Source organism: Chelonoidis abingdonii, chromosome 10, assembly GCF_003597395.2.
Source record: "Chelonoidis abingdonii isolate Lonesome George chromosome 10, CheloAbing_2.0, whole genome shotgun sequence".
Taxonomy (NCBI): Eukaryota; Metazoa; Chordata; order Testudines; family Testudinidae; genus Chelonoidis; species Chelonoidis abingdonii.
Genome location: NC_133778.1, coordinates 52,286,918 through 52,314,101, shown reverse-complemented (window position 1 = coordinate 52,314,101; position 27,184 = coordinate 52,286,918). Strand labels below are relative to the sequence as shown.

Below are 27,184 nucleotides of genomic sequence, written 5' to 3'. Positions count from 1 at the left end.
TGGGAGAAGCTCTCCAGCTGACACAGCGATGTCTCCACTAGGGGCGGCTCTATGTATTTTGCCGCCCCAAGCATGGCAGTCAGGTGGCTTTCGGCAATGCGCCTGCGGGAGGTCAGCTGGTAACGCAAATTTGGCTTCTTGCCTGCAGAAGGTCTGCCGGTCCTGCTTCTTTGGTGTACCCGCCACTGAATTGCCGCCGAAGCCGCGGGACCAGCGGACCTCTCGCAGGCATGCCGCTGAAGGCTCCCTGTCTGCCATCCTCACGGTGATTGGCAGGCCACCCCCTACAGCTTGCTGCCCCAGGCACGCACTTGGTGTGCTGGTGCCTGGAGCTGCCCCTGGTCTCCACATGAGGTTAAGTCATGATAGTGGTGTCACTCAAGGGGGTGGATTCTTCACTCCCCTGAGCAACATAGTTATACCAGACTAGTTCTGTAGTGTAGACCTGTCATAACAAATGGAATCCCCAAACGTAGGGGGAGAGAGTAAGATAGAAGCCTGAGAGAGGGTTATCTGAAAAGCAGTGAGTCTGAGATTATCTGGAATAAGAGTTGGTAACAGTCTCCATTCAAGCAGTGCAATTTGAGGCATTTGTGAAGAAAGCCAATGCTATTTTCATGGTGATTCACATATAAAGCAGAAGAGATAATGGTAAAGAACTTGCCTTTTAATAGAGTCTGCATCAAGGTAGAAAGGTGTCACAACAGCTCCAAAGCATGCCTTGCCCTGCCCGTCATAATGGTGATCAGGAGAAGGGATAGAAAGGTAGCTATGGCTATGGTGCAAGTTAATTAAGGGGAGAGTTGTCTTTCCTTTTCCAGTTGGCTAAGAAGCTGGAACTGCCTCTGGCAGTTGGGACCCGTGGCTGTGAGCAGCTTGTTTTTGTTTGGAATCCTTTGTTTCTGAATCAATAAGAGAGAGTCCATGGAAAGGAATTGAAACTGGTGCTGGTGAGTGTGTTATTCAGCTTCCCTCACTCGTGGTTCTGCCCACCAGCCGACAGTGACTTTCATGCAAACAGAGCTCAAAGCTGCTTAAAACCTTTTTACCAAATGAGATGTACTAATCATATACTGCTGCTTAAGCAGTTTGCTAGTCAGCCTCACCTCACTTTCATCTGAAGAAGGTGGGGAGATTTGGTCCTGATTGTAGAGAAGGACTCGAGGAATTGTTTTACCTTCTAGTGTGGTATAATAATGTCTAGAGTGAAAAGTAGTAAGTGTTTGAAAACACACAGTAACAGCAGCCAGCAGTTTAGGACACAGAGTGAAGAATGCCATGTCCAACTGAAATTACAAGGGGATTGGAACCGGGGAGAATGTCAGTACCACATAGGAATTTGGCCAAGATATCAGAGTTGAGATTCTTACAAATACCAAAAGGGAGAGGGAATCTTTAATGGCAACTCACCAAAAGACAGCGTCTCAGCTCCTCTCCCCGTGCCATGGCATTGCCATGATTGAGTTCCCACTCAGCGGCAAAAGTGTTGTCTGCCGAATTGCCAGTGCAACTTCCTGTAGTGCCTGGGTTTTCCAGGTAGGTTTCCTATTCAAGTATCAGTCTGGCCTGAAGAGCTCATTTGAGCTAATCAGATCACAGCCTGACATGGTATAGTTGCATATAGTAGTGATTCTTTGCCTAACTCTGCAGCTGTACATAGCCTTGAAATGTAATTTGGATTTAGAAAGGATATTTAAAAAGAACTTAGAGAAAATATCAAGAATGACAATAAAATATGTGAATGGGAGGATAAGATATATGAGAAAAGAGTAGAATCATGGGGAGATATGATCATCAGGGTAAGAGTATGAAGGAAGATAAGCGTCCTACCATTTGATAAGGAGCAATGGCCACAGGTTAAGGGAATCCGAAAAGGGTTTGCTATAGCAGAACAGTGTAATGGACTCTCAAGGGAGGGAGGGAGACTCTCTCAGCCAATATGGGACTAGGTAAGTCATTTGTGAGACTGATAGTAAGTAAATCTACAAAATATAGAATGTCTGGTTGGATGAACCAAGCAGACTTTTCTTTCACTTTTATGACTGGTTCTATCTAGATCACATGAAGGGTAAAACAGAACCAGGGGTGTCTGTCAGGTAGACGGGGCATTTCCAGTAATCAGAGAAACTTCCAATCACATTTAACTTGAATGGAAAAGTTAAGGGAATTAGTTACTCTTTCTGCATGTGCTTCACTGCTTTTAGCAAAGGTGCTGGTTGACTCTCAGTATCCAGGGTTGTAGAGGAGTTTGATAAAGTCTTACTGGTACTGGGGAAGACAAGAAGTGGGAGCCTTACACCTCAAGTATCACAGATGGCTAAACTGGAGACCTAGTAAGCAGGGTAACTGTAGATTGTGCTGTTTGGTAGACTGGAAGAGGTAGTTACAGAACAGCAAGGCTAGCAAAGTTAACACTATTTCAGTACAGTGAAGCAGATACTGTAATTACTGTAAAAAGGGCCAGTCATACAATCGGCTATGAAAACGTAAGTGAAAAAGTCCTTAAAATGATGCAGAAGGTAATGTTATGTTACTGTGATGTGGTAGGCAAGAAGCAGTCAGCACCTGATATTTATAAATTGTGAAAGCAGCTTTCCTTCGACAGGCATGTAATGATGAGACAGGCAGAAAGGACCTAAGAAATCTGTGTCAGATACATTGATCCACAGACCATTGCAAGTTAAGCTCTCTTGTCTAGCTGTCCTCTCTAAATACATCAGCATGAGATATTAATATTTTGAATGTAGCCCTTACAGTTGTTAATTGAGTACCAGCTTTGTGCGCTGGGCGCTGTCCAATCATACAGCCTACACAATGCTTGTTCTAAGGGGATCGGAGTCTGAATTCCTTCGTTTAGGCTTGGTGCATGGAAATGAAAGCTACATGCCCGCTTTTCTTAAGCAGTTTAGCTGTGGATCATTGAGCCCATTTAGATGTAGGTACAATTGTTACATTATGCTCAAGGTTACATCCTTTAGAAATATTGCTTCCCAACATATTGCATTTCATCTCCAATTTAAGAGATCACTGAAATTGCATTCCAGCTTGTATTCATATGTGGCTATTAAAGACACTCTGTGCCATTAGTCCGTAGCCTGCCATTGCTAGGGCTCATTTAAATTTTCAGCATATTGCTTGCCATATAGGATTCAGGAAATTGCACCTAGCAGTCTCAGCTGCTTTGTCAGATACTTTTCCTTGTGTGCAGAGATACAGCAATTTACACAATCCTGCCTTCTGAACTCTGCCCTCAGTTATGCTCTCCATCTACAATGATATCAGTGGGGCTTCACAGATGTAACTAAGGGCAGAATGTGGACTCTGGAGGGTGTTTTGAGGAATCTGAAGGATGGGTTTGTTTCAGTATAATGGAAGGTTTGATAAAGTCATAAATTGTGAAATTGTACAGCTCACGGGCTGAATGTTTTGTTACTTGTTTGCCAGCATATTGTCTTACTGCTTCACTGCTGGATTATTTAAAGCCCTTTGGTGCTGGCATCCATTGCAGTCCCTGTGCTGATGCAGAATACTGAGTAAATGTACTTAGTAACTGTACCTCTGTGAATCAACCTCAACCAATACCTAACAAATAGATATCAAAGGACTTTTTTTTTTTTTTACCATCAAAGGAGATGATGATGATAGATTGGTCTACCCTTCCCCTTTTCCAGACATTCTTAATATTTATTGAAGGTTGTCAGTCATGGTTTCTAGTTCATTATATTTTCTTTATGTGAATGGTGCTATATTACTATGTACAGTGCTCGTATCTGCAGGGTGCAAATTATCTAGTTAAGGTTGAATGCAGAGACATTTTAAAACTCAAATATTGTCCTACTGTTCAAATAAAATACCATTTCATTATCATTTCAATTGCATTTCAAGATCTTCCTTAAAAACAAGCCTTTTGAAATCTCCCATTATGGGGATAAACTGGGCTTTCCCCTTTGCCAGCCTGCTGGATTGGGGAGATGGTGCAAGGTGCATGTGTGCTGGGCGTGGGGCAGGAATAATCTGTTTCCATTCGGAAGGCTAGTTCTTTCTGTACTAGTAACATGGCCCTGTGCAATCCTGCACTCCAGGATAGCTAGGCTGGGAGAACAAGAGCCCATCTGTGCGATGCTTCTGCCAACACCGGGATGTATTATGCCTTTGAAAGACACAATGCCTTTAAGAAGCAGTGCTCCAGCAGTGTACCATCTCCTTCTGTCTCTTCAGTCAAAGCTCCTTGGCTGAGGTTTAAAGGGCCTCTGTGGAATGTGATTAACTGTGCCATAAGGAATTCAAATAATACTGTTTAAACCACCACAATCATGTTGTCTTGGTTTGCTCATGTCTGACCTCTCTCAGTGCTAAGCCTGTTGCAATCTCTCACGTTTGTTTTCTCTTTCTCCACAGAATGCAATGAACTTGCCACCCGACAAAGCCAGATTACTTCGGCAGTATGACAATGAGAAGAAATGGGAGTTGATCTGTGATCAGGTAAAGGGGAGCCATGAGGGTTTTTAGCATTGCAGTCATTAAGGGCTTAGTAAGGGGGACACTGTCAAGGACAACTTTTTCTATGGCTTTTCATTTCTTTGGCTTTATGCTCCATTGTTCGTAGCATCCCTTAGAAGCTATCCAAAAATACTTCTTTCCCAGCTATTAAGTAATATTTCTTTCCCATCTGATCTTACTCCGTTCTATTTGATATTTCCCTCTGTGTTGTATGACGTTAACATTAATGTGGCATAGATTTAAGGAGGGTGACCTTTCTTCACCCTTAGGCTGCTGGTTTGAATTTGACCTAGATTAGTGATGCCCCAAATTATTACTGTCTCTTGGTCTATGTAAAATGAGGGGGGTTCATTTCTTCTTGTAGAGCTTCACAAAACCACTATCACACCTCAGCAAAGCGTGAATGCTCATGGAGCTGAACTATTCCTTTATTTCCAGTTGAACGACTTCAGCTTAAACAGCACCATATGCCAAGAAGTGTTTGTGCACTAACTTCACTGTTTCGTCAGCACAGCCCTGAGAATAGTGTATGATCATTAACGTGTTGGCTCTGCAACAACAAAGGAACAGAAAAGAAAATATTTAAAGAACAAAGAAGAGAAAAATGGCAGGCCATAGATTTCGGAGCTAACACCTACATCAGATTGTAATTTACACAGTCATTGCTAATAACGCAAATCCTGATTCTGTTCAGCCTGGGGTGAAAGAGTAAGATGTACTGTAAAGATGTAAACACAGAGAAAAAGTTAGGATGTAGGCACGCAGAGTGAGAATTCAGGAGAATCTCTGATCATGTTGATGGATCATGGACAGGATAGTAAAAAGCTCTGTGGGACATCTTTCATACATCCCCCAGAGGGGTAGAATCTGTTATCTTAATCTACTGTAAGTAACTACTATTCTTAAGGATTATTGCTTAGAGCATGTCCTGTCAAAGTTTAAATAATGAATTGTGAGATTTTTTCCATGATTTTATATGGTCATTTTGCACCTGTAGAAGACTGAAGAAGAAGGAAGTAGCCATATCACATGGCTTAGAGCTTGTCATGCATTTACAGTACACAGCTGCTGCCACTTAACATAAGTTCTGAAGTCTTCAGATAAAAAGATGACAGAGCTGAGACAGACAGGTGGCGACATACAATACAGGAAACATGAGTGAAAATCCCAGTAGTTAACGGCACATTTTCATCACTCTGTTTAAAACACACTGAGTCAGATTCTCAGACAAGATAGATCCTCTTTCCATTGATCTGATAGCGATGGCACAGAGAAGTCCTAATGAGCTGCTGCTGATTCTCTTAACGTGGAGAAAGTGGGATAGAGTCAGAATAACTGGCTTTATGCAACCCCTTCCTGGGTGCATCCCTCATATGGGGCCTGCATTGAGGTACTAGAGGCATGTAACTGAAATGCTGTTTGCCACAGCTCCCTAGCTGCCGTGATATCACCTTGGGAGTGATTCCCAGTCAGTGTAAATTAGAGCAACCATGAGGCAGACGTCTATAAAGAGAGTGTAGTATAGCGTATGGTGCATGAAATATTTGTATCTGTCCACATAATGATGGCACCAGGCTAAAACACATTCTCCCATGAATAGGCTTTGTATGTAATCTATGTTTTCAATTTTAATTGAAGCAGAACATGAATTGCTGTTTTGTATTGACATCATTCATTACGCTGTGCCATTTTTCATCTTTTTAGTTAAAAAGAAAAAAGTAAGTGAATTAACATAACTGCCTGGGAAGTTAACAACTTTCATTCCATACCCATCCTGTACTGGATTTGAAGTAATGCCACGAAGGGAGAAGTCCATAGATTAGAGCAGTGTTCTCATACTATGTGGTTTATAAGTGGTTATGACGCATTTCCTGGTCATCTGCCTATGAAATATTTTGAGAAACACACAGTGGGGAACAGGGTGGAGAAGTGACTCCATAAAATGAACTTCTTCTTTCAGAGTTCAGAGTGATAGCCGTGTTAGTCTGTATCAGCAAGAACGACGAGGAGTACTTGTGGCACCTTAGAGACTAACAGATTTATTTGGGCATACGCTTTCGTCCAATGAAGTGGGCTTTAGCCCACGAAAGCGTATGCCCAAATAAATTTGTTAGTCTCTAAGGGGTCACAGGTACTCTTTGTTCTTTTTTCTTCTTACAAAGTGTCTCTGATTTATGAACAACATTGGAGAACTACTAGTTTCATTCTTATTTGAAGAGGCGGATTATCTCACATCTGCCTACGCTGGGTTTCTTATATCTTCCTTTTAGGCATCTGGTACTGGTCACTGCCAGAGACAGGATATCGGACTAGATGGACCTTGGTTCTGATAGCAATTTCTCTGTTCCTATATTATAAATCTTCTGAGCCATGTAGGCCCTTCTGCTGCCACGCTAGAAGAGTCTTACTGGCTGCTAGTTCACTGAACAAGGAGTAAAATTAAGAGTTACTAACATTGATATCAGAGTTCCTGGGCTCATAGGGCATGAGAGAATTGCTGACAAGATGCTCGTGATTCCTGAAGAGGTGGTGGGGTAAAAAGGTTTCCTGCTGATGCATCATTTGCTTCAGCTAATTGTTTTGGAGAAGTGAGGTGTCATTAGGCCGATCAGTCTGGTTTTAAACTGGTTTTAAAAAGTCCTGCTTTTGTAATGTTTGTCTCCCAGCCAGAACTGAGACAAAACCAGAAACAAATTTGTCTGGTATCACATGCTATAATGGATATCACGCTGCTCTGCCCCTGCCAGTGTGACCTCACATACACTGTTCATGCGATGGGAAAGTGGGGTGGCATGCTCTTCAAAATCCGGTGCTCCGGCCGGCATTATCTAGAATGCAAGGTCATGCTGCAAGGGGCATGGTCACACTGACAGAGGTATGCCTATGCCATTCCTGGAAAGTACCTGAATGTCCAATATTCCAGGAATGTGCAAGTGGCCACCTGAGTGAGGTGACATCATCCTTGGGAGATCTGGTTCTAATTGTTGATTACAAGCCTAGAGAAAAGATAGGAGGATGTTCCTGTTTCTGGACCAGAACAATACCATCTAAGGCAGGAGAATGGCGAGAAAAGATAGACACGAGAAATAAAAAGCCCCAGTTCCTAGCTGCAAATGCTCTAGCCTTGGAGATTCCTTACTGTGGAGGGTAAACAGAAGGAAGCTGGGTATCAGGAATGGTCTGAGTTAGATAACTGGGAAGGTGATGAAGTTTTTTGCGTTTGGTGGGCTGCCCTAAGGCTTAGGAAATATTAGAGTTTTGCAATCCTATGGGAAAGTCAGCCTTCTGGTCAGAGAATATTGTGAAGGGGACACAAATGTTGTGAGGATGGTGAGGAGTGTGTTACAAAGCATTTTCATGCCCCCTGATGGCTAGCTGTCGCATGACATTGCAGTCTGAGAAGGCTCACTTCCCAGCCAGGGTGTATTCTGTATTTGAAGCTGTTGGTGGTATGTGGAGTAACAGAGAAAAAGGATAAGTAGGAGGTCTACAAGGACTGCAGTGGTTGGTTGAAAATCACAGGACTGCCACCAAGATTGGCCATTTTGCTGAGTCATTACTAGACCTGTGTGCTGTTTTGTAATGAAACCCAATATCAGGAAAGTATTTAACCAAAAGGCTCCTGTTTTAAGTATTTGTGACCAACATGTTGCAGGTTCACAGAGAGAGTCTCTGAGGTTCATCAACTTTTTGGAGCAAGATGGGGCCTTGATTGGAGTGAGCTGGTGCCTCATTTCCAGTGAGCTTGACTCAGTATGTAGTTGTGGGTGCAGAGCATGGTAGCTTCACCTGAAATCAGGCCAAATTTGGTACTTCGGCTGAACTTCACTTTAAAATTTTGGGTTGATTGTAACTTGAAACTTGAAGTGAAACTCAGGAGATTCAAATCCTTGGGGAGTAAAATCAGAAAATAGTTTTTACAAAGCCTGAAAAACCAAATCCCATTTCTCTCAGATCTAGGATGGTGCCTTGACTCTGTTGAAGACAATGATAAAACACCCTTTAACTTCAGTGGGGCCAGGATTTCCCTGTATTATTACCATAGAGAAATGAGAACCATTTTGGCATGTTCCTTGACTGAAGTTCATGTCTCAAAGAGAGTCCACACTCAGAAGCTGATGTCTTCACACTATGGTGCACAAAAGTAAACAAATCAGAGCAATTAAAATGCTCTAGGTGTTAAGATCTATAATCACAGAAGAACCCTGGAAGGATTTATTCTCCTTTATACTTGCATTGAACAAGCCTTACTTGTACTCTTGAAAGTAAATAATCTACTTCATTTCTAAAACCAAAATTAATTATTAAGCCTTCTGTCCTGAGCTGAGGTTACTGATAAAAGATCTACAGTTCACACTCAATTATTTTCACCTTGACACTACTTTCTGGAACCCAGCCTTCCTTTTCACACCTCCTGCATCTTGGCTTCTGACCTCTGTTCAATCCCTTTTTTATGAATCTTTTAAAGGGAAATGATGTGAAACTATTCTTTCCATAAGTCACGGCAGGTTTTGGAGATAGTGCATTATGGAATAGATAGAGAGCTTAACTGCAACTTCAGCACAGATCAATGGCTCACATTTAAAGCCCTGAACATTAGAGACTAGACCACAAGTACCCAGTTATCCTTTGGCCACAGCCTGGGCATTGTTTTAAAGGAGAAATCAGTCATCACAAGTGGCAGAATTGTTCAGACAACGGATTATTTTAAAGGGTATTTTCTGCATGTTGAGTTCAGCTCTCAGATGGATTATTGAGTTCAAAGTCTATTTTACTGATAGAGAAAAACTGAGAGGCAGTTTGACTGTGGTGGAGGCTGAGGGGGTTGAGAACGGATTGTGATTTCTCTTTGACGATACAGTACTGATTATTTAAAATAAGTCGCTGATAAGCCCTGAATCTCTGTTTAGCTGTTTGATCAAGAAAGGGTAGTTGAAAAATGACTTCTTTTGCTGTGTATTACCGTAGAGGGCCATTAACTCTTTGGCAGAAGTTGTTATGATTTCTTCACACCAAGCACTAGTATATTCAATGTCGCTTTTCTTGCAGATGCCCATTTTTAGACAGTGAAGCTCCTTTTATTGGAGACTTTACATTTACATTAAAACCAGATTATTACTATTTTCTTTTTGTACAATGGAATCATAAAGGTTTCAAAGAAACCTGTTGTGATTAAAAGATGGGTTATTCTTAAGACATGGTCGTATAACATTGACCCAATAAGCAGTATTACATTATAAAGGTGTAAGATTTCATTTATCCGAGTCATTTTGACAAAATGAAATGGATTAAAGGTCATTCTATAAACACCAGATATTGAGTAATGAGATTAAGTGAAAGCATACACATTGGTGGAGAAGTCAGATGATCCCTATTCCACTGACATGATAGGAGGAAGTTAGCATTGTTAACTTGTTACAGAGCATCTGAAGAATTCACAGAGATTGGCTAGGTCCCTAACAGAAGTGCTGGTGGCTTGATGGCTTAGCAGATTGGTAAAGATGGAAACACATCCTTCCACACATATCACCTGCTGAAATCTGGCCTAGATTGTTAGTGAACAAAAGTTGGCACCATCTGACACAGGTTGATGCTGTCATTTAATTTCCCAGTGGACACACAGAGGAAAATACTATCAGCCTGGCTGCTCATCTTAATAGAGAGACCAGTGACTGAATAGAGCTGACCTCTCATTCAGATTAGAATGAAGTACATGGGTGGTGAAACTGTGCAGTGTCCTTACTGCACATGTCATCTAGTACAGAGGACATCAGTAGCTAGGATAGCCAGGTGAACACCTATCATTGGCACTAAATCCATGTTCAAAATGAAAGAGAAACTGTGGCTGGCAAGACTTTGGTTTAAAATTTCACTGAGCAATTTTTTCAGTCACTGAAACCAACCAGGTAAGCAACCATGGTTTGTCAAATCTTATCAGACCCCAAATGACTGTTTTACAAGGTGCAGGGCTCTGAAACTGACAGTGTTTCTGGGTTCTGTTCTCTTTGTACTCTGTGTACTTACTTAACTTACATTAATACTAAGGGTGATACAGGTGAACAAGGGAGGACACAGGCAGAAGATGTACTGAATATTTTAGGAGGCAAAAGGATATTGGAAGTGACATGGCTTCCTGGTTTTAGATTAAGTCTATTTTCCTAATTCAGGTGAATAAGAGAAGCATCAAGTTCTGCTTAGGACTCCACTGACAGGGAAAATATAGAATTCTGACATTTCCTTTTGCTACCAATATAGGTCTTACATTTTTAACTATGAGGCATAAATAACTGTTTCCAAGTATTATGAGAGCACCCAAGACCATAGTTAAGTAAACTCTGGGAATGGTTTTATGCTTGTGGGAATTGCTAAGTTCAGATTCTCATAGGGCTAAGAGTCGGTTAGTGCTGAATGGTTCATCTGCCACACTAGGATTCCCTGCAGCAACCATGCCAGGATATTGTACCAACATAGTAGCCTGAAAAACACTAGATTGAGTCAGTTTCAGAGGAACTTTGTCCAGCTGGTATGTGTCACACTGTGATCACTCCCAGGTAAATGAAATCAATTCACTGAAATGTTTTGTTCAGGCAACATTCAAATCCCCAATTAAAAATTATCCAGCAGTTCTTCATTGACAGCAAATTTACCCGTCGTTCTTTTTAAAAATCACTGCCATTATTTTCCACATTTTGCCTGTCTGTATTTCTGTTGCCTTCGTTGCTGTATATAAAGTAGAGCAATCTTGTCACCAAGGGACCAGGCTCTAGTTCCCTCTCCCTCTACCTACCAGCCTGTCTTAACTGGATGGAACCAAGTGCTTTTCAAGGAGTTTCTTCAGACACTGTGAGAATGGGGAACCACCACTGTGCACACCTGATGAGAAGTTGTAGATCTGGGTGACATCAGCACATTGATAGCACTGTAGCCCATAGCATATGGAATGCCCGCTCCACTGGTTTGGCATATAGTATATGAAAAAATAGAAGTGATAAGATTTAGGCCTGTAAGACTCTTATGGGGGACAAGGAGCAGCTGCCCATCCCATCATGCGATCTGGGATCTATTTGAGAAGAATGAATGCAACTAATTCCATCTACCCAGGCAAGGTCCTGAGCTGGGTCAACAGCCCCTTGAGATAGGATGGGAGTACTTGTGGCACCTTAGAGACTAACACATTTATTTCAGCATAAGCTTTCGTGGGCTACAGCTCACTTCTTCGGATACATAGAACGGAACACACAGACAGGAGATATTTATACATACAGAGAACATGAAAAGGTGGAAGTGTGCATACCAACTGTAAGAGTCCAATCAATTGAGATGAGCTAGCCAGTTGATATGCATACTTCCACCTTTTCATGTTCTCTATATGTATAAATATCTCCTGTCTGTGTGTTCTGTTCTGTGCATCCAAAGAAGTGAGCTGTAGCCCACGAAAGCTTATGCTGAAATAAATGTGTTAGTCTCTAAGGTGCCACAAGTACTCCTGCTCTTTTTGCGGATACTGACTAACATGGCTGCTACTCTGAAACTTGAGATAGGATGGTGTCATGATCTGCTGATAAATCTAATAGTTGCTGTTGAAGTAGGCTGGCCAATATTTCCTTGGTAATATTGTTGAGGAAAAGGATTTTAGAGAGACACTAGCGTTGGCAAGACAGTGAGCGCTGAGTGAATGTTTGTTGAACACTGGCTGTACCAGGCAATGAGTGCAGCTCCTTTGGAGGCACTGAAGTCCTCTGTCAGACACACACAGAAAAGGTGAGCACAGTCAGGCCCTTACTCCCTTAAGGCACATTTGTGCCATTGTTCCATGAGCAGGTATCCCAATAAAGTCAATGGGAGGCTTGTGTGTGGGTGGCGAGTTAATCAATGACAGGCTTAGATTCCTATGATCATCTGTGTAATCTCAAGAGTTTGGACAATACAGTCATCAATTTTTCTTTACCTGTTCTGTGAGTTATGGCCACAAGAACCAAGTCAATAATATTCACTATGTTGTGTCTTTATTTTATTACTTAGTCAAACAAACAAACAACTTTATATCCCCCAAGAAGCTCAAATACACAAGCAGATTATCCAGATGGCTGTGCTGGGGTAATTTGTGTTCTTCCTCATTCCATTACTTCCCTACAATTTGTCTTGGGCACTCGATAGGTCATGCCTGAAATTTAGATGGTATGATCTTTGGGGCAAGGAATGGCCCACTTTGTCTTCTGTGAAGTGCCTAGCACCATTTTTGGCACTATAAAATAAATATATAATAATAATTAATAAATTGTATATATCACCCGCACTCCACAGTCTTTAAGAATTAGTATAAAACCCCTACCATTTTACTGAAAAATAAGGATAAGCTTATTTACTGCTTATATAGTGGATAAATAAGGGTTGACTAGAGTTATTAGATTTTGCTTTCCTCATTGCAGGTTAATAAGTGCTGTTGCTGTTAATATGAGTTACATATATACTGCATCCAATGAAGTGAGCTGTAGCCCACGAAAGCTTATGCTGAAATAAATTTGTTAGTCTCTAAGGTGCCACAAGTACTCCTGTTCTTTTTGCTGATATATATGGAAGGTAGGATAGATCCCATTGTGATCTACTACCTTTATTTCATCTCATTCTAAATCTCGGGGATTGCAGTAAGAGGAACTGATGATGACTATACGGCATGAAGTTACAAACTGACTTATATTTCTGCTCTTAAGTTTTGGAGAGCTGAATCTGAATTTTAAATTCTAAATATGTGTGATAAAAAAATAAGTTCAAATAGTTTTAAACCCCTTGCCATATAAATGTTTATTTTGGAAACAGATTTATCTTGTCAGCAACTATTGACAGCCAAAATTGGGATGGCCGGGGGAGGAAGTATAAAGAGAGAGCGAAAGGGTACAATGTTTTTTAACCTATCATTTGTGGTAGCTGAAGAATGTGAATGTCCCGTGAAAAGCAATGTCTCAGTGTCAGTCAGACACCGCAGAATCCCGGAGTTCAGCTAGTAGTTTTGTGTTTGTGGTCATAAGCACTAGAAACTGTTGCATAGTGCTATGCACGTGTGGAAGAAGGAGATGGCACGTGTCCATCGCTGTATAGGGAACTGACACAGTGCATCTACTGATGCTAAATCTTTCCAAAGGGGGTGGCATTCAAGCAACGATCATCCTTCCCCCTTTTGCATCAGCTAGTGGAATCGAATCAGCACAAGAGGAATACATACTGCACGCTGTAAATAGTTGCTGTAGCTTTTACTCCAAGATGTGCTCTGCTAGGCTGCACAGAGAATTTCTGGCTGAGTAAACCAGGTCTCTAGGGATATGTGCAACTGCTCTCAGTGTAGGCTCTTATTTGAAAGGTAAATATATGCCTTAGTATTTCTTTAATAAAATACCAAATTCTACAGAAACTGATGTGCCATCAGTACTCCATGTTGTGATGAATCTGCATAGATACCTAGTGTAGCATCTATGTTTTTATCACTGTAATTCATTGCAAGCTCCTGTCTGATTTTCTGATGTCTTTTTCAGCCTTTTGATTCACATCTACTTACTTTATTGACAAACCAGCTTTTTACTCTTGTTATCTCTGCAGAGTCGGCATAGCTACAGAAAAATGAGCTTGATACCATTCCACCTTGTTCAGCAGCAATCAAATTGCCAGTGAAATTCTTGTTGCAGAATCTTTATTACTGGTGATGCTGTGAAAGCCAGAAAAGAACCCAGCCTGATTTTCAGATCACAGGTTGACTTTTCAATAGAATGTCAGCAAAGATCAAATCCTCTGTGAATATGGAGTTTTGGGGGTACCACTCACTGAAACACAGGTCAATGAGATTTTCCTGTTGGGCCAGTGTGAGTGGTTATATCCCCTATAGGTTAACACCACTGAACCTCCTGACTTTCCCCGATAGCCAGTAATGCCTTGAAATATGAGTAGAGCACTTACAGTGGGCTGGTACTTCGCTACTCCATAAACCTGAGCAGTCTATGGCAGACCTCATTTTGAGAGTCCAATCCAAAGCCCACTGAAGTTAATAATGGCTATCTTTTCACTGACTTCAGTCCTTCCTTAGTGCAGATTAGTGAATTTCTACTGTACAGGACTGCAGGATATTATTTTTAGGCAACAGCTTCTCAGAGTATAACCAAACTCTTTACAATCATCAGCTAAGAAAGTTAAGAAAAAATATTTTCTTGAGTGGACTAAAGACTATGATAAAGATATTTAAAGTGAAGACAAAGCCTGAAATAAAGCCACTGGGTAAATTATATTTAATGGAGAACTCATTGGAATAGAAAAGCTCAAGATCTAAAGTTCAGAAGGTCATAAGAAAAGAGGAAAATAATATATTGGCATAACTTTTGCTCTGATATTTAATTAAATACTGTGTCTTCTCAGGCATGGCACAAAGCCAAGAATATGTCAGAGATCAGAGAATTTAAATTAATATTATCTATTAACAAGAAAGATGTCAGGTGTTCTAGTCAGTAGGGATCTGATAAACGGAGACACCTTTTCTCATCTGAATAGAAATTAATCACTTTTAGATGCTATGCAGAGATATTTTCAATCTGTTGGGATTAACACTTGGAAAACATGTTCATTAGACTTGCATACAGATAGCATATTTCTAAGCTGTAAACCTGCAGTACAATTCTCTCCAGTAAACCCTTCGCTTAGAATGGAGCAGAGTTGTTGAATTAGAGGAGTGTAGTTTAGTGACCTGGGTACAAAAGCAAGAGCCAGAAGCTCCTGAGGTTTAATCTTGGCAGTGACTAATTTTGTGGGCTTGGGAAAGTCACTTAACCTTTCAATCTGTAAAATGGGAATAATAGTCCTGAAGGGAGGCTGAAATTGAATGAATAAACGAATAGCTGACTGTGCAGTGCTTTGAAGATGTAACACTAAGAATTGAAGATGGTGAAGTTGGCAAACTGCCCAAAAGCTAGGAGGTTGTTGTTCAATTATACGTGACTGCCTTTCCTGGATCCTTCAAATTAACAATGCTTCTTATTCATATGAAATTTGAAAGGTCCCTTTGAAGTGAAATGGGAGTGTTAAGTAAGGAACTAAACCAAAATATGATAAAGTGCTGTTGTGCACAAAAGTATTATTTTACAGATTGAAAATAACACTGGCTTCGCTTCTAGAACTTGCTATATTCAATTTTGCATCAGTTCTATTACACTGCAGCCAGAATGGTTAGCTGTGTGTTATGTACCACTGTCCAGAAAGCAGGTAATTCCTAGATTTCCAATAATGTAAAGCATTCATTTGCAGGTTGAATGAGAGGTAAAATATCAGTTAATAAAATCCTGTTGTTCTGATTAGTGTCTTGCCTTTTTCCTCTCATTTGAATTCTGGAACAATCTTAGTGGCTGCTTTCCTTTTATAAATGCAAGAAGTACAAACCAATGCTTTATGCATTTTGAATGCTTCTTGGAGTCTCAGGTAGCAAATCATATAAATCACTAATCTCTGACTATAATGTCAATTTGTGACATTAGCTTCTAATATAAAACAGCTGAATCAGGGGAAAAACAAGGTGATAGCCATAGCCAGGATGGTGTGATTTTAAAGTCTGACCGCTTGTGACCTTCTAGGGCTGGAAGCACTTTGGTGGACTAGTAAAAATGTCTTCAGGGTTAGTAAACATTTCCAACCACTGATCATTGATTAGAAAGAAACATGTTTGATGCCTGCTGTTACTGAAAATGACTTATTTCGTGTCTTTCAACTCAAAGAATTTAATTGTGCTTTGCACAATAAGGAGCTGTTTTTTTTAAAAAAAAATTCATTGCTGTTTTAAAGATGATTATGTCTGAAAATAATTATTGATAGACTTTAGAAAACAAATAGAAACAGACAAAAGATCAGCACCATAAACTATAATAAATTTGCTAATTAAAGTCCTCTAAGTGTCTTGGTTTAGTTTCAGAAGACTAAAAATATTAAAAATGGCAGCTAGGAAAAGCTTGTATTAACATATAATGCCTGATTATTAAATAACTGCAAGGCAGCCAAAGAATAAAAGCTCTGCTCTTGAGAATTAGACTAAACATAGCCAAGCTATATCTCCATTGAAGAACTCCCAAGAAGAGAGGGAATAAACTGTTCAAACTAATGTGGAAAAAAGCCTTGTGATGTTATTATTCTGACCCTTTCCAAGATTCAAACTGTTCATTTTCAGGAAGAATTGAATTGGATACAATCTAATTTGTACTAGTTGTCATTCTGATTTGTAAATTACCTGCTTTATTTGTAAAACTGGCCTCCAATTTTGTGCCTGCTATTTTGCTTCTTCAGTCATACACCTCTACCCCGCTATAACGTGACCCGATATAACACGAATTCGGATATAACACGGTAAAGCAGTGCTCTGGGGGGAGCGGGGCTGCGCACTTTGGTGGATCAAAGCAAGTTTGATATAATGTGGTTTCACCTATAACGCATTAAGATTTTTTGGTTCCCGAGGACAGCGTTATGTTGAGGTAGAGATGTAGTTGAAAATGGTAATATTTGGTCATTTAGCTATGTGATCGTACATTGTTAACATTTTTTCTTGTAATTAATTGTAGACATAAGTGTAGGCACAACATTGGAGGCCAGTTTTAAAACTCAGTCTCTACAGTATCTCTAGATTTATAGCTGACCACTACTTCGACTGCCTGTGAACTGCACCTATGACTTTAGAAGTGGCAAGGGCAACTGTTAAGCAGTGCACGGTGGGACAGATTCTTATTTATATTAAGGCCCCTTTACATTGCTCCGGTAAGATAAGGGGACATTAGCGTGAGTTGATGTGGGTGTACATTACTTTTAAATTTTTAATTACTTTTATTCTTATTTTAAGTCCCTATTGTCAGAGTTACATAAAAGGGGCCTACTGTAAATGTGACAGCACTCAGTCACACTCTGTAAAGAGCACACAAAAAATAGTGATACAGTGAATATATCCCAATTATTAGTTAACATCTTGCTGTTCAAAGTAGTTTATTTTATACATTTATTTTATTTTTCGTTTTATAAAAATATGCCCTTCATAACATCTTAGGACACAATGTGTTCCTACTTCCATGAGGATTTCCTCTAGTTCAGCTATATCTGTGAGATCTCTGGCCATGGCTACACTGGCACTTTACAGCACTGCAACTTTCTTGCTCAGGGATGTGAAAAAAACACACCCCTGAGCACTGCAAGATACAGCACTGTAAAATGTCAGTGTAAACAGAGCTGCAGCGCAGCTCCCAGCGCTGCAAGCTAAACCCCATGAGGATGTGGAGTACGTGCAGCGCTGGGAGAGCTCCCGCGACAGCGCTTTGAAGTTTCGAGTGTAGCCATACCCTGAGTTTCTTTACAGTCAGTTGGTGGGGATATGTATTCTGCATGGTTCATAGCCTTATAGATGATTTCCATTAACACTAGAGGAGGCTGCATGACTAAGCCTCTGCACATCATGTGGAAACATACCCTTAACTCCTTGCATCTGTCTACGTTAGTGCCTTTCACAACATACTGGTAGCAGCTCCAATTAGCAGCTATTTAACTACAATTAAGCAATTCCCTAGGTAATAGTATACTACACACAGAGACAGACAGTTCTAACGAAGAAACATTGAAGTTTCAAATACTTAATTCCTTGACACTCTACTGGCCAGTTTCAGAGCTAGTGTAAACAGGTGGAACTCTGTTGATGTCAGTGGAACTGTACCTCCTTATACTAGCTCTGCATAAAACCCCTTGTCTTGGTATATCTTTGTTCTTTAATTAAAAGAGCATGGTCAAGTGTCAGAAGCTACAAATATGCCCTCTTTTCCATCACCCAAAACACATTTACTTTCCAAATATCCTGCTGATGTGGAAGAGACCCTCAGCCACTGAACAAGGTTCAAATCAGAGCAAATAGGTGAAGAAGTCAGAATGCTCTGGGTTTTCTGTGCTAACACTGTAGGCTTGCTTGTGACCAAGCACCTAGATATGGAATGTGCAGCTTGTGTTAGTTTACAGGGAGGTGGGGATAAGCAAGTGCACACTCACACCTGTTGCACCTGCAAGCCTTCATTATCGATACAGAAAACCCCAAATTCAAGGTACGGCCTATTTAGGTCACCTGATCTGACAGCTGTGTTGTTAAAACCATTGCTGCCCTTGATTTGGAAGCTGAGAAGGACTTTGTTATGAAAGAAACATGCCCTCCATTGCACTTTTCAGTACCATTCTGTTGCATTAGCTTTAGAATGGGCAGTCCCATTCAGACAAAACAGGAATGCCCCCAAAATAGAGCCCCAAACTTCAGATCCCCTTCCATTGAGTCCTAACTCCCTCTCTACTGTCCATTTTCATCCTGATCCAGTTCCTGATTCCTCTCCTGTCACCAAGTTAAAAACATTTTAAGGCATTTTCGTTTTTGTGCCCCAGAGTGCACTGTGTACCTAGAGCCTTTGAAATTTCCTGCTATGGGTGGGTTTTTAGAAGAGGTGTTCAGCACACTCTGCCCTTGGGAAGCTAGCAGCAAGGTGACTGGAGCCAAGCACAGAGACCCAAGACTGGCTGAGTTCTCATCTATAAAGGTCTGTGTGTGTGAAGCAATAACAGTGAAAATGATGCAGGGGACATGGGTGGAACAGAAGTAGGTGTTTGTGGGCCAAAGTTTGAGTAATAGAATTGGGAATAAAGTCAGAAGCAGGAGGATCACATGGACCCGGTAAGGAGAGATGAGTTACATGTGTTAGAGAGGTTTAAATAGACAAACCTAGCTTTGAATACTAACACCAACCAATGCTCTAAGGTGTCTGAGATTTATTCATCAGTATGTATCATAACATCTTGACTGTGTAAGGGAGTCAAAACACAAATGGCATGAAAATATACAGGGGCTTGAATAATTGTAAGTTACTGCCAATTAATCCCATGGATATATAAAATTAAGAGAGTGTCTTTATCATTTAGCAAGAATATTTTGATTATGAAATGAAAAGATATTGGGACCTCATTTTCCATTGTCCTACACCTTGTGTTGACATTTACATCAGTGCAAAGTGAATCCAAAGTGGGTGTAGCATACTTCCAAATCAGACTAGTATGTGGTTTGCACCTACTTTGCATTCACTTTGCGTTGGTGTAAATTCCCTACATGAGGTGCAGGGCATTGGAGAATCAGGCCTGGTACATGGGAGCTTTTGATGAGAATAGTTCTGTAAAAGAAGGAGTAGCCTGTACAGAATGAGTTTGGTGGATTTAGTTCAGGTCCCAGAGGATAACTGACCCCATTACAATATTTATCGGCTAAAACTGTCTCTAATTTTGCCTCCTCCCAGCACAGAGGACCTAAGAACCCACCACTTCTCCTTGACTCCAGCAAATATTATCGGTGCTCAACTGCTTCCTGGAGCTCTCTCACTTTGCAAGATCAGGCTGTCACTGACCTGGAAAACCAAATTACTTTTAGAGATGGCTCCTCCAGTGAGTGTCAGAGGTTTATGTGGGGAAGTTTGCATTCAACAGTTGCACAGGCGAGGACTCTTGTGGTATCTGTACTTTTTCTCGGTAAATAGGGGGATGTCAATCTGCAGGGTTCTCAAACAGCCCTTACATCAGCACTAAATGTGCCTGAAAATATTTAAAAGATTAAAAACATTGCAAAAGAAGGAAGAAGTGTTGCATTTGGAAGGAATTTCAGCCAGAGGTTGGTGGAGCACAGGGTAGGATTTTAAGACAGTTCCTAATTATTATTATGATTAATGATATTTTTGCAGCAGGCAGCAAGATAACTGCAATGCCTTTCTGTGTATATGAGAGTGCCTTCTAAATACTGAGTGGTAATCTACCATTCATAATGAAACAACTTACAGATCATGTAGTTGGGATTTCATCTTGACATAATAAATGAGGGTTTCACATTTTAGTTACAAAAAGTATTATGTGAGCTTTCTCTCAAACTAAGAGAAAATAGTTTAAAATTCCTCCAAGATTCAAGTATCAGAATGTTCGATACTGCTCTTAACAGGTCTGAATACGGCATATTCCCCACAGATGATTGTAAATTTCCCAGCAGTTTTATAGAATAAGATGTCTGTCTGACTATGGAACAGGCATAACAAACAATATTTTTGTTATATCAGTGTGTAATTAGATATTGCATGTCGTGGATTCTGGCTGCCAGATTTATGATTCATCCAGTGGTTTCCTAGAAGATTAACCAAATTATCCTATGCATTGGGAAAATGCTGTAAAGCTTTGCATTCCCCTCCCATTGCAGCTTTTCCATCGGAAATATGTTTCACATTGAGATGAGAATTTTTCACCATTAAAATATATCGGCATGTCAGTGAAGTGGGGAAATAATCAGGCAAAATCAGATCAATCAAAATTAGTCAAAGGAATAAAAATGGAATTTACTAATTGAATTCTAGCTTATCTGTTCAGCTGGAAGTGACAGAGGAGGAGAAAGACCTGGATGAATTGATCGATCACAGGATGACTATGAACTGCCAATGTGATGTGGCCGTGAAAATGGCTAATGTAATCCTAGGATGCATCAGGCAAGGTATTTCCAGTGGAGATGGGAGAATGCTAGTGCCATTATACAAGGCAATGGTGAGACCTCCTCTGGAATACTGTGTGCAGTTCTGGTCTCCCATGTTTAAGAAAGATGAATTCAGACTGGAACAGGTGCAGAGAAGAGTTACTAGGATGATCAGAGAAATGGAGAACTTCCTTGACAAGAGACTTAAGTAGCTTGGCTTGTTTAGCCTAATAAAACAAAGGCTGAGGGGAGATATGATTGCTCTCTGTAAATAGATCAGCAGGACAAGCACCAGGAAGGGAGAGGAGCTATTTAAGTTAAGGGGCAATGTTGATACAAGAACAAATGAATATAAACTGGCCATCAACAAGTTTAGGTTTGAAATTAGATGGAGGTTTTTAACTATCAGAGGAGCGAAGTTCTGGATCAGCCTTCCCAGGGAAGTAGTGGGGACAAAAAACCCAATTGTTTTAGAGACTGAATTTGATAAATTTACTGAGGAGATGATATGATGAGGTTGCCTACAATGGAATATGGCCCATCTGCGACTGCTGTTAGAAGTTATTTCCAATGGCTGGAGATGAATCACTAGATGGAAAGGGTTCCGAGTTGCTACTACAGATAATTCTTTCCCAGGTGTCTGGCTGGTGGGTCTTGCCTTGCTAACGTGGTCTAACTCGGGTTCTCAAACTGGGGGTCAGGACTCCTGAGGGGGTCGTGAGGTTATTACAGGGCGGTTGCTAGCTGTCAGCCTCTACCCCAAACCCCACTTTGCCTCCAGCATTTATAATAGTGTTAAATATATTAAAAAGTGTTTTTTCATTTATAAGTGGGGTCTCACTCAGAGGCTTGGTATGTGAAAGGGGTCACCAGTACAAAAGTCTGACACTGGTCTAACTGATCATCGTATTTGTGGTTGGGAAGGAATTTTCCCCCAGGTCAGATTGGCAGAGTCCCTGGGTTTTTTTTGCCTTCCTCTGCAGTATGGGGCATGGATTGCTTGCTGGTTTGAACTGGAGTAAATGGTGGAGTCTCTGTAACTTGACGTCGTTAAATAAAAGTGTGAGGACTTCAGTAACGCAGTCAGAGTTATGGGCCTATTATAGGAGTGGGTGGGTGAGGTTCTGTGGCCAATATGAAGGGAGGTCAGACTAGATGATCATGATGGTTTCTTCTAAAACTAAAGTCTTTGACAAATAATAATAATAAATAATCATACTGGAATCAAATGAAAATTGATCTTTTCTTTTCAATTCTTCCATGTCATTCTTGTCTCTCTCAGCTCCTTCTGCTCATTTAATACTGGCCACCTTTCTGCTCTTTCATGGTCTTTCCCCATGGGTACAAGAGCCTTCCCTTCTGCAGCTTCTCCTGCTCTGAGCAGCCTTTCTGTATCTTTACCTTATCAAACCAGCTAGACAACCCTAGCTTTGTTTGCCAGAGCACAAGGATCAAAGAATTTGACAGCCCCTTGTGCAGGTGCCCACTAAGGAAAGCCCTGTTTCCTCCTTGTGTACCATAGAGGGGAAGTCACTGTCCAGCCCATAACCTATAAAACAGTAAAAACCCACTAGACTAAATGCAGTTATAACCCAAAACTGTCCTTGAAAATGAGCACAGAGACTTAGGGCCAGATTGTTTCAGTCTACTGGCCTGGGGAACTTTTGAGAGAAGAGAGAGTCTGTACGGAAGAGCTGAACTGTAGTTTAAGTGAAGCAAAAGCCAGTTTCTAGCTCAGATATTAAAATCTGAGCTAGATATTTTAAGGAATAGTATTCCTTTGGAGGAAGTATTTAAACAAAGAGCTGGGAGAAAGCTGACAGGTGCTGAGGAGCCCTCAAGTTGAACAGCCATCTGCTAGGAGTTTTTGCCATACATAGATATTACTCTGTATTAGAGCTGAACTGGAGGATGGATAGGTTGAGATCACAGAAGTAAATTCCAGGCAAGTGAAAGTGTGTTAGATTAGGAAGTTAAATAAATGAAAACAGGGCTGCGACTCAACTATAATAAAAGTTCATAAACCAACATGAGAACCTCCAAAGCAATAATTGGTGACCTATAGGGAAACATTCTACATGATAGGAATAGAGGAATGACATAATAGACATTTCTGAAGCATGGTAGAATGATAAATCAATACTCTGAACCTGGCTATAGTAACCATACAGGAAGGATAGATTAAAACATGCACTAGACTTAACAGATTCTGCAGAATCTAACAGAAAATAAACAATCTGTGCGGGAAAGCCCATATAGTAGATTTATACTGATACAAAATCCAGTGTGTAAAAATGAAACTATAAAGCAGCATTTGACTACTAGCTTCCAGAACAGGAAAACAATAATATTGAGGGAGATCAAAGAGGCAATTAAGTCTAATAAACCAGTGATAATGAGTGACTTCATCTACCCATGAACAAAATGGTCAAATGTAACAGTGGGACAAGGTTCGGATTGCTTCTTGGACAGGTGGTTCTAAATCACACGTGAAGAGAGGCTATTTTCATCTTACTCAAGTGTAATACACAGGAGCTGATTGAAGAAAAGATTATAATTCAATCTTTAAGTGATAGGAATTCGGCTTTAATTCAGTTCAATATCTTCAGGAGAGACTTTCTTTCAGACCTATGGTTAAATTGTCTGCTGACATAACCCCATTGAAGTCAATGGCATTGAAATTAATGGAGTTACACCAGCAGAGAATTAGGCCAGGCCTAGTGCCAGTATAGTAATGTTGGATGTGTGATTTTGTTCATGGCATTTCTATATCAACAAAAGTTCTATTGTAGATGCAGTTATACTAGCATAAAACTCCTTTGCCATATAGCCCATTGTGCTCAGAGAACTGGCATACAGTATACCAGCAAAAGCACTTTTTGCTACTACTGCATCTACACTAATAGGTTTGGCAACAATAGCTACATAGGCAAACCTTTTCTAGTGTAGACCAGGCTTTGGGCTCCTACTCTTTTTGAGTAATAAAGATGAGGACTGTGTGTGATTGAGATGTTAAAAGAGAAAGTGCTGATGAGACCTGATTATATTAGAGAGCAACAAGTTATTAGGAGTGAGTGGTATATACTCAAAACTTCTGCAGGAGTTTAAGAATGAAGTGGCTTACAACTTCTGCTAACAAAAATATGTACTCTCTCATTAGAATCAGCTACAGAGGAGAGGAAGGGAACAAATGTCCACTGCAAGATTTTTTATACTTTCCTTTTTGCACCTTACGTTTGGACCTGGCTAGCCAGAGATAGGCACCTGGACTGGAGGGACCACTGGTCTGATCCACTATTGGAGTTCCCCTGTTGTGCCTCCCTCTTGCACAAGTGCTCTAGCCAGGAATGTCTCAGAGAACCATCTTTAGGTACATCTGCATGGGGATGAAATCCCTGTGGTACGTCCATGGCTGGTCCGGGTTAGCTTACTCAGGCTCGGAGAGCTTAAGCTGCAGAGCTAAAAATTGCTGTGTAGACATTGGGGTTTGGGCTGGAGCCCGAGCTCTGGGGCCCTCTGTCATTGCAGGGTCCCAGAGCCTGGGCTCCAGCCCAAGCCTTGAATGTCTACACCACTGTTAAACAGCCCCTCAGCCCGAGACCCTTGAGCCCGAGTCAGCTGGCATGGGCCAGCTGTGGGTTTTTAATTGCAGTGTAGACATACCCTTTGTAGTCCCCTGGAGATAGGCCTGGTGCCGTTGCAATTCCTGGTTAAGACACTGCTCCCTGCTAGCACACCCTGGGGCACAAGTCACTCTGGCTCACGAGTCATGTACAGGCAGAGGAAAGCCTGAGTCCCCTTCCTCACTGTAGGGCACATTTAACCAGTTGGCTATTCTCCCAAGAGATGGTTCAGGGAGCATGCTCCACCTGCACTTCAGTGAACAACTAGAAGGCATTGTGTCTTCCTGAGCCGTAAAACATTCCGTAGCTTCCCTCTCTGTGGTCCTGTGCTGGGAGGTTCAATCAGGCCCTTAATGAGAGTTTATACAATTGTACTGGAGAAATGGAATTTTCAATGGAGAGTCATATCTGTTGGCTCTCCATCTCTTAGTCGTGGTGGGACAGAGGCTGAGTCAGGTGTTAGAGGACATGTAATTATTGCATAGCTGATCCAGGCCCTGTGCAATTCTTTGAGCTCTTAGGTGGGCTTTAGCTACCAAACCTATGACAGCTGTAATCATAGCTGATCTTTTCAGTGGAATAATATCAATATATAATAGAAATTCACAGAGCTGACCTGATAATGGGGATGGAAATGTTGTACCTATGTAAAAGCCTAGATAATCTAGGAATTGCTATCAAGAGGACAGGCAGGTGGTTTGGACTATATACCAGAAGGGAATAAATAGAAATGAAAAGTCTGATGTGATTGTGAATTATTGTTTTAAGGAAAATGACGGAGCTTTCAGCTCTCTTCAAGCAAAATTATCCTCAGTTATCAATACATTCAACATTCAAACAGTGCTGGCAGATAGTAGTAGAAAAAGTTAGTTCCTATGTATGGTAAACTTATTAGTGTGCAGGATTTGTGTTGACATAGAAAGTAGCATGTGGTGTTATGGACATTGTGGATTTAATGCATATTGATGTAGGATAAACAAACACTTCAATGTTATATGTAAGCATTGTAAAGTCCTGTAGACATTACAACACTGTGTAATTATGTGATCAGTCTGAAAATGAAAGGGAAACTTCTAAAAATCATTTTTCAGTCCACAGGAGGTAAGAAAGCCAACAATGTTACAAGATATAGTCATGATTCTTGCCCATATGAAATACTAAAGCTGGAATCTAAAGCTGTCCTTCATTCTACTGGAAATTAAGGAAAAGAACTGATAGGACATCATCACAACTAATCTGCTTCCTTCCTCCTCGGGTCATAATTTCGTGTTATTACCCAGCTATTTGCTCAGTGAAGATGCCCACACTCATTCACATACACATTGTAAGGTAAATTCTACTGAAAAAACTGATTTCTCAAGGAGAATAAGAGCACTGGCATTCTAAGGAGTGAAAGTAAAATTTCTCATGGGCACAGATAGAAAGGTTCTTCCAAATGTCCAGGACGGTGCAGAAAATGCAAGAGAGGTCCAGGGTAGGAGTAGGGGAAGTGTAAGAAGTATAAAAAATCCCAAGTAACAGAGCCCACCAGTGCTGTACCCTGGTAGCTCTTTGATTTGTGCTCATCACCCCTACATGTACTTTACAGTTAGTGTAAACACCAACAATCCTGTGCAGAGATGCCAGCATCAGACTGAAAGTATGAGAGTAGTGAGTCTCCGGAATACTCATGACAACTATAATGAGGGCTGTTAACTTTAGCTGGACATCCTCTCAAAAGCCTTTTTAAAAGGAGTCAATATTAGCAAATGCTGTGTCTAACTTTTTTTTCAGGTACTCACTACTTCAACCTCTTCCCCCTATAGTTTTGTGAATGATCTATACCCTATGACAGGAGAATGTTTGCCTATGGGTGGTATTTTGTATGGTATAAGTTTCAGTCAGTTTAGGACTTCTGAGCAGATTGTGGTATGAGAAGTGTCACTGTTACAGTTAGCTGCTCCTCTCCCCCTCCCCCTTTTGATAGGCCTTGTGTAAACACACACAAAGATGTGATCCCTGCCTGGAAGAACTTGCAAACTAATTTAAATTTTAAAAAATCACCTATAAAGTTAACAACCCCCATTTCCGATTTATTGAAATACGAATAACTGTAAAAATGTGGGTTCTTCCATAAAGGAAACCATCTTGGCCTGTCCGTTATGTTTTTAATGTTATTCCAAATTGTAAAATGTGTGCCAGCCCATCTGGTGACATCTTTTAAACAAATCTATACAACCATCTCTCTTATACGTAATTCTTCCAGAGCTTTCAGGCATGTGAGGATTATCTTACAGTTTCAGATATATGCAGCTGAAATTCATAATATATAATATACAGTGAGTCACTACTTGAATGTCTGATGATTATGTGCTCTCTGCAGGAAAGATTTCAAGTGAAGAATCCTCCACATACATATATCCAGAAATTAAAGGGCTATCTCGATCCAGCAGTAACCAGGAAGGTAAGAAGTATTCTGTGTCCTTTAGTGTGCTCTCACTTCTGCACTAATAGGCAGAATTATTCTTGATTTGAGTTCCTCCCTGTGTGTGAAAGG

General features: G+C 40.7%; 1 protein-coding gene across 1 annotated transcript in view; it reads left to right on the top strand.

Annotated features, from left to right (window-relative positions):
- The window catches only part of FMNL2 (formin like 2), a 277,496-nt gene that overhangs the window by 145,200 nt on the left and 105,112 nt on the right, over positions 1-27,184 (top strand). The window contains 2 exon segments of the mRNA XM_075070227.1: positions 4,399-4,482; positions 27,011-27,091. Coding sequence (XP_074926328.1) covers positions 4,399-4,482; positions 27,011-27,091 — 165 coding nt within the window.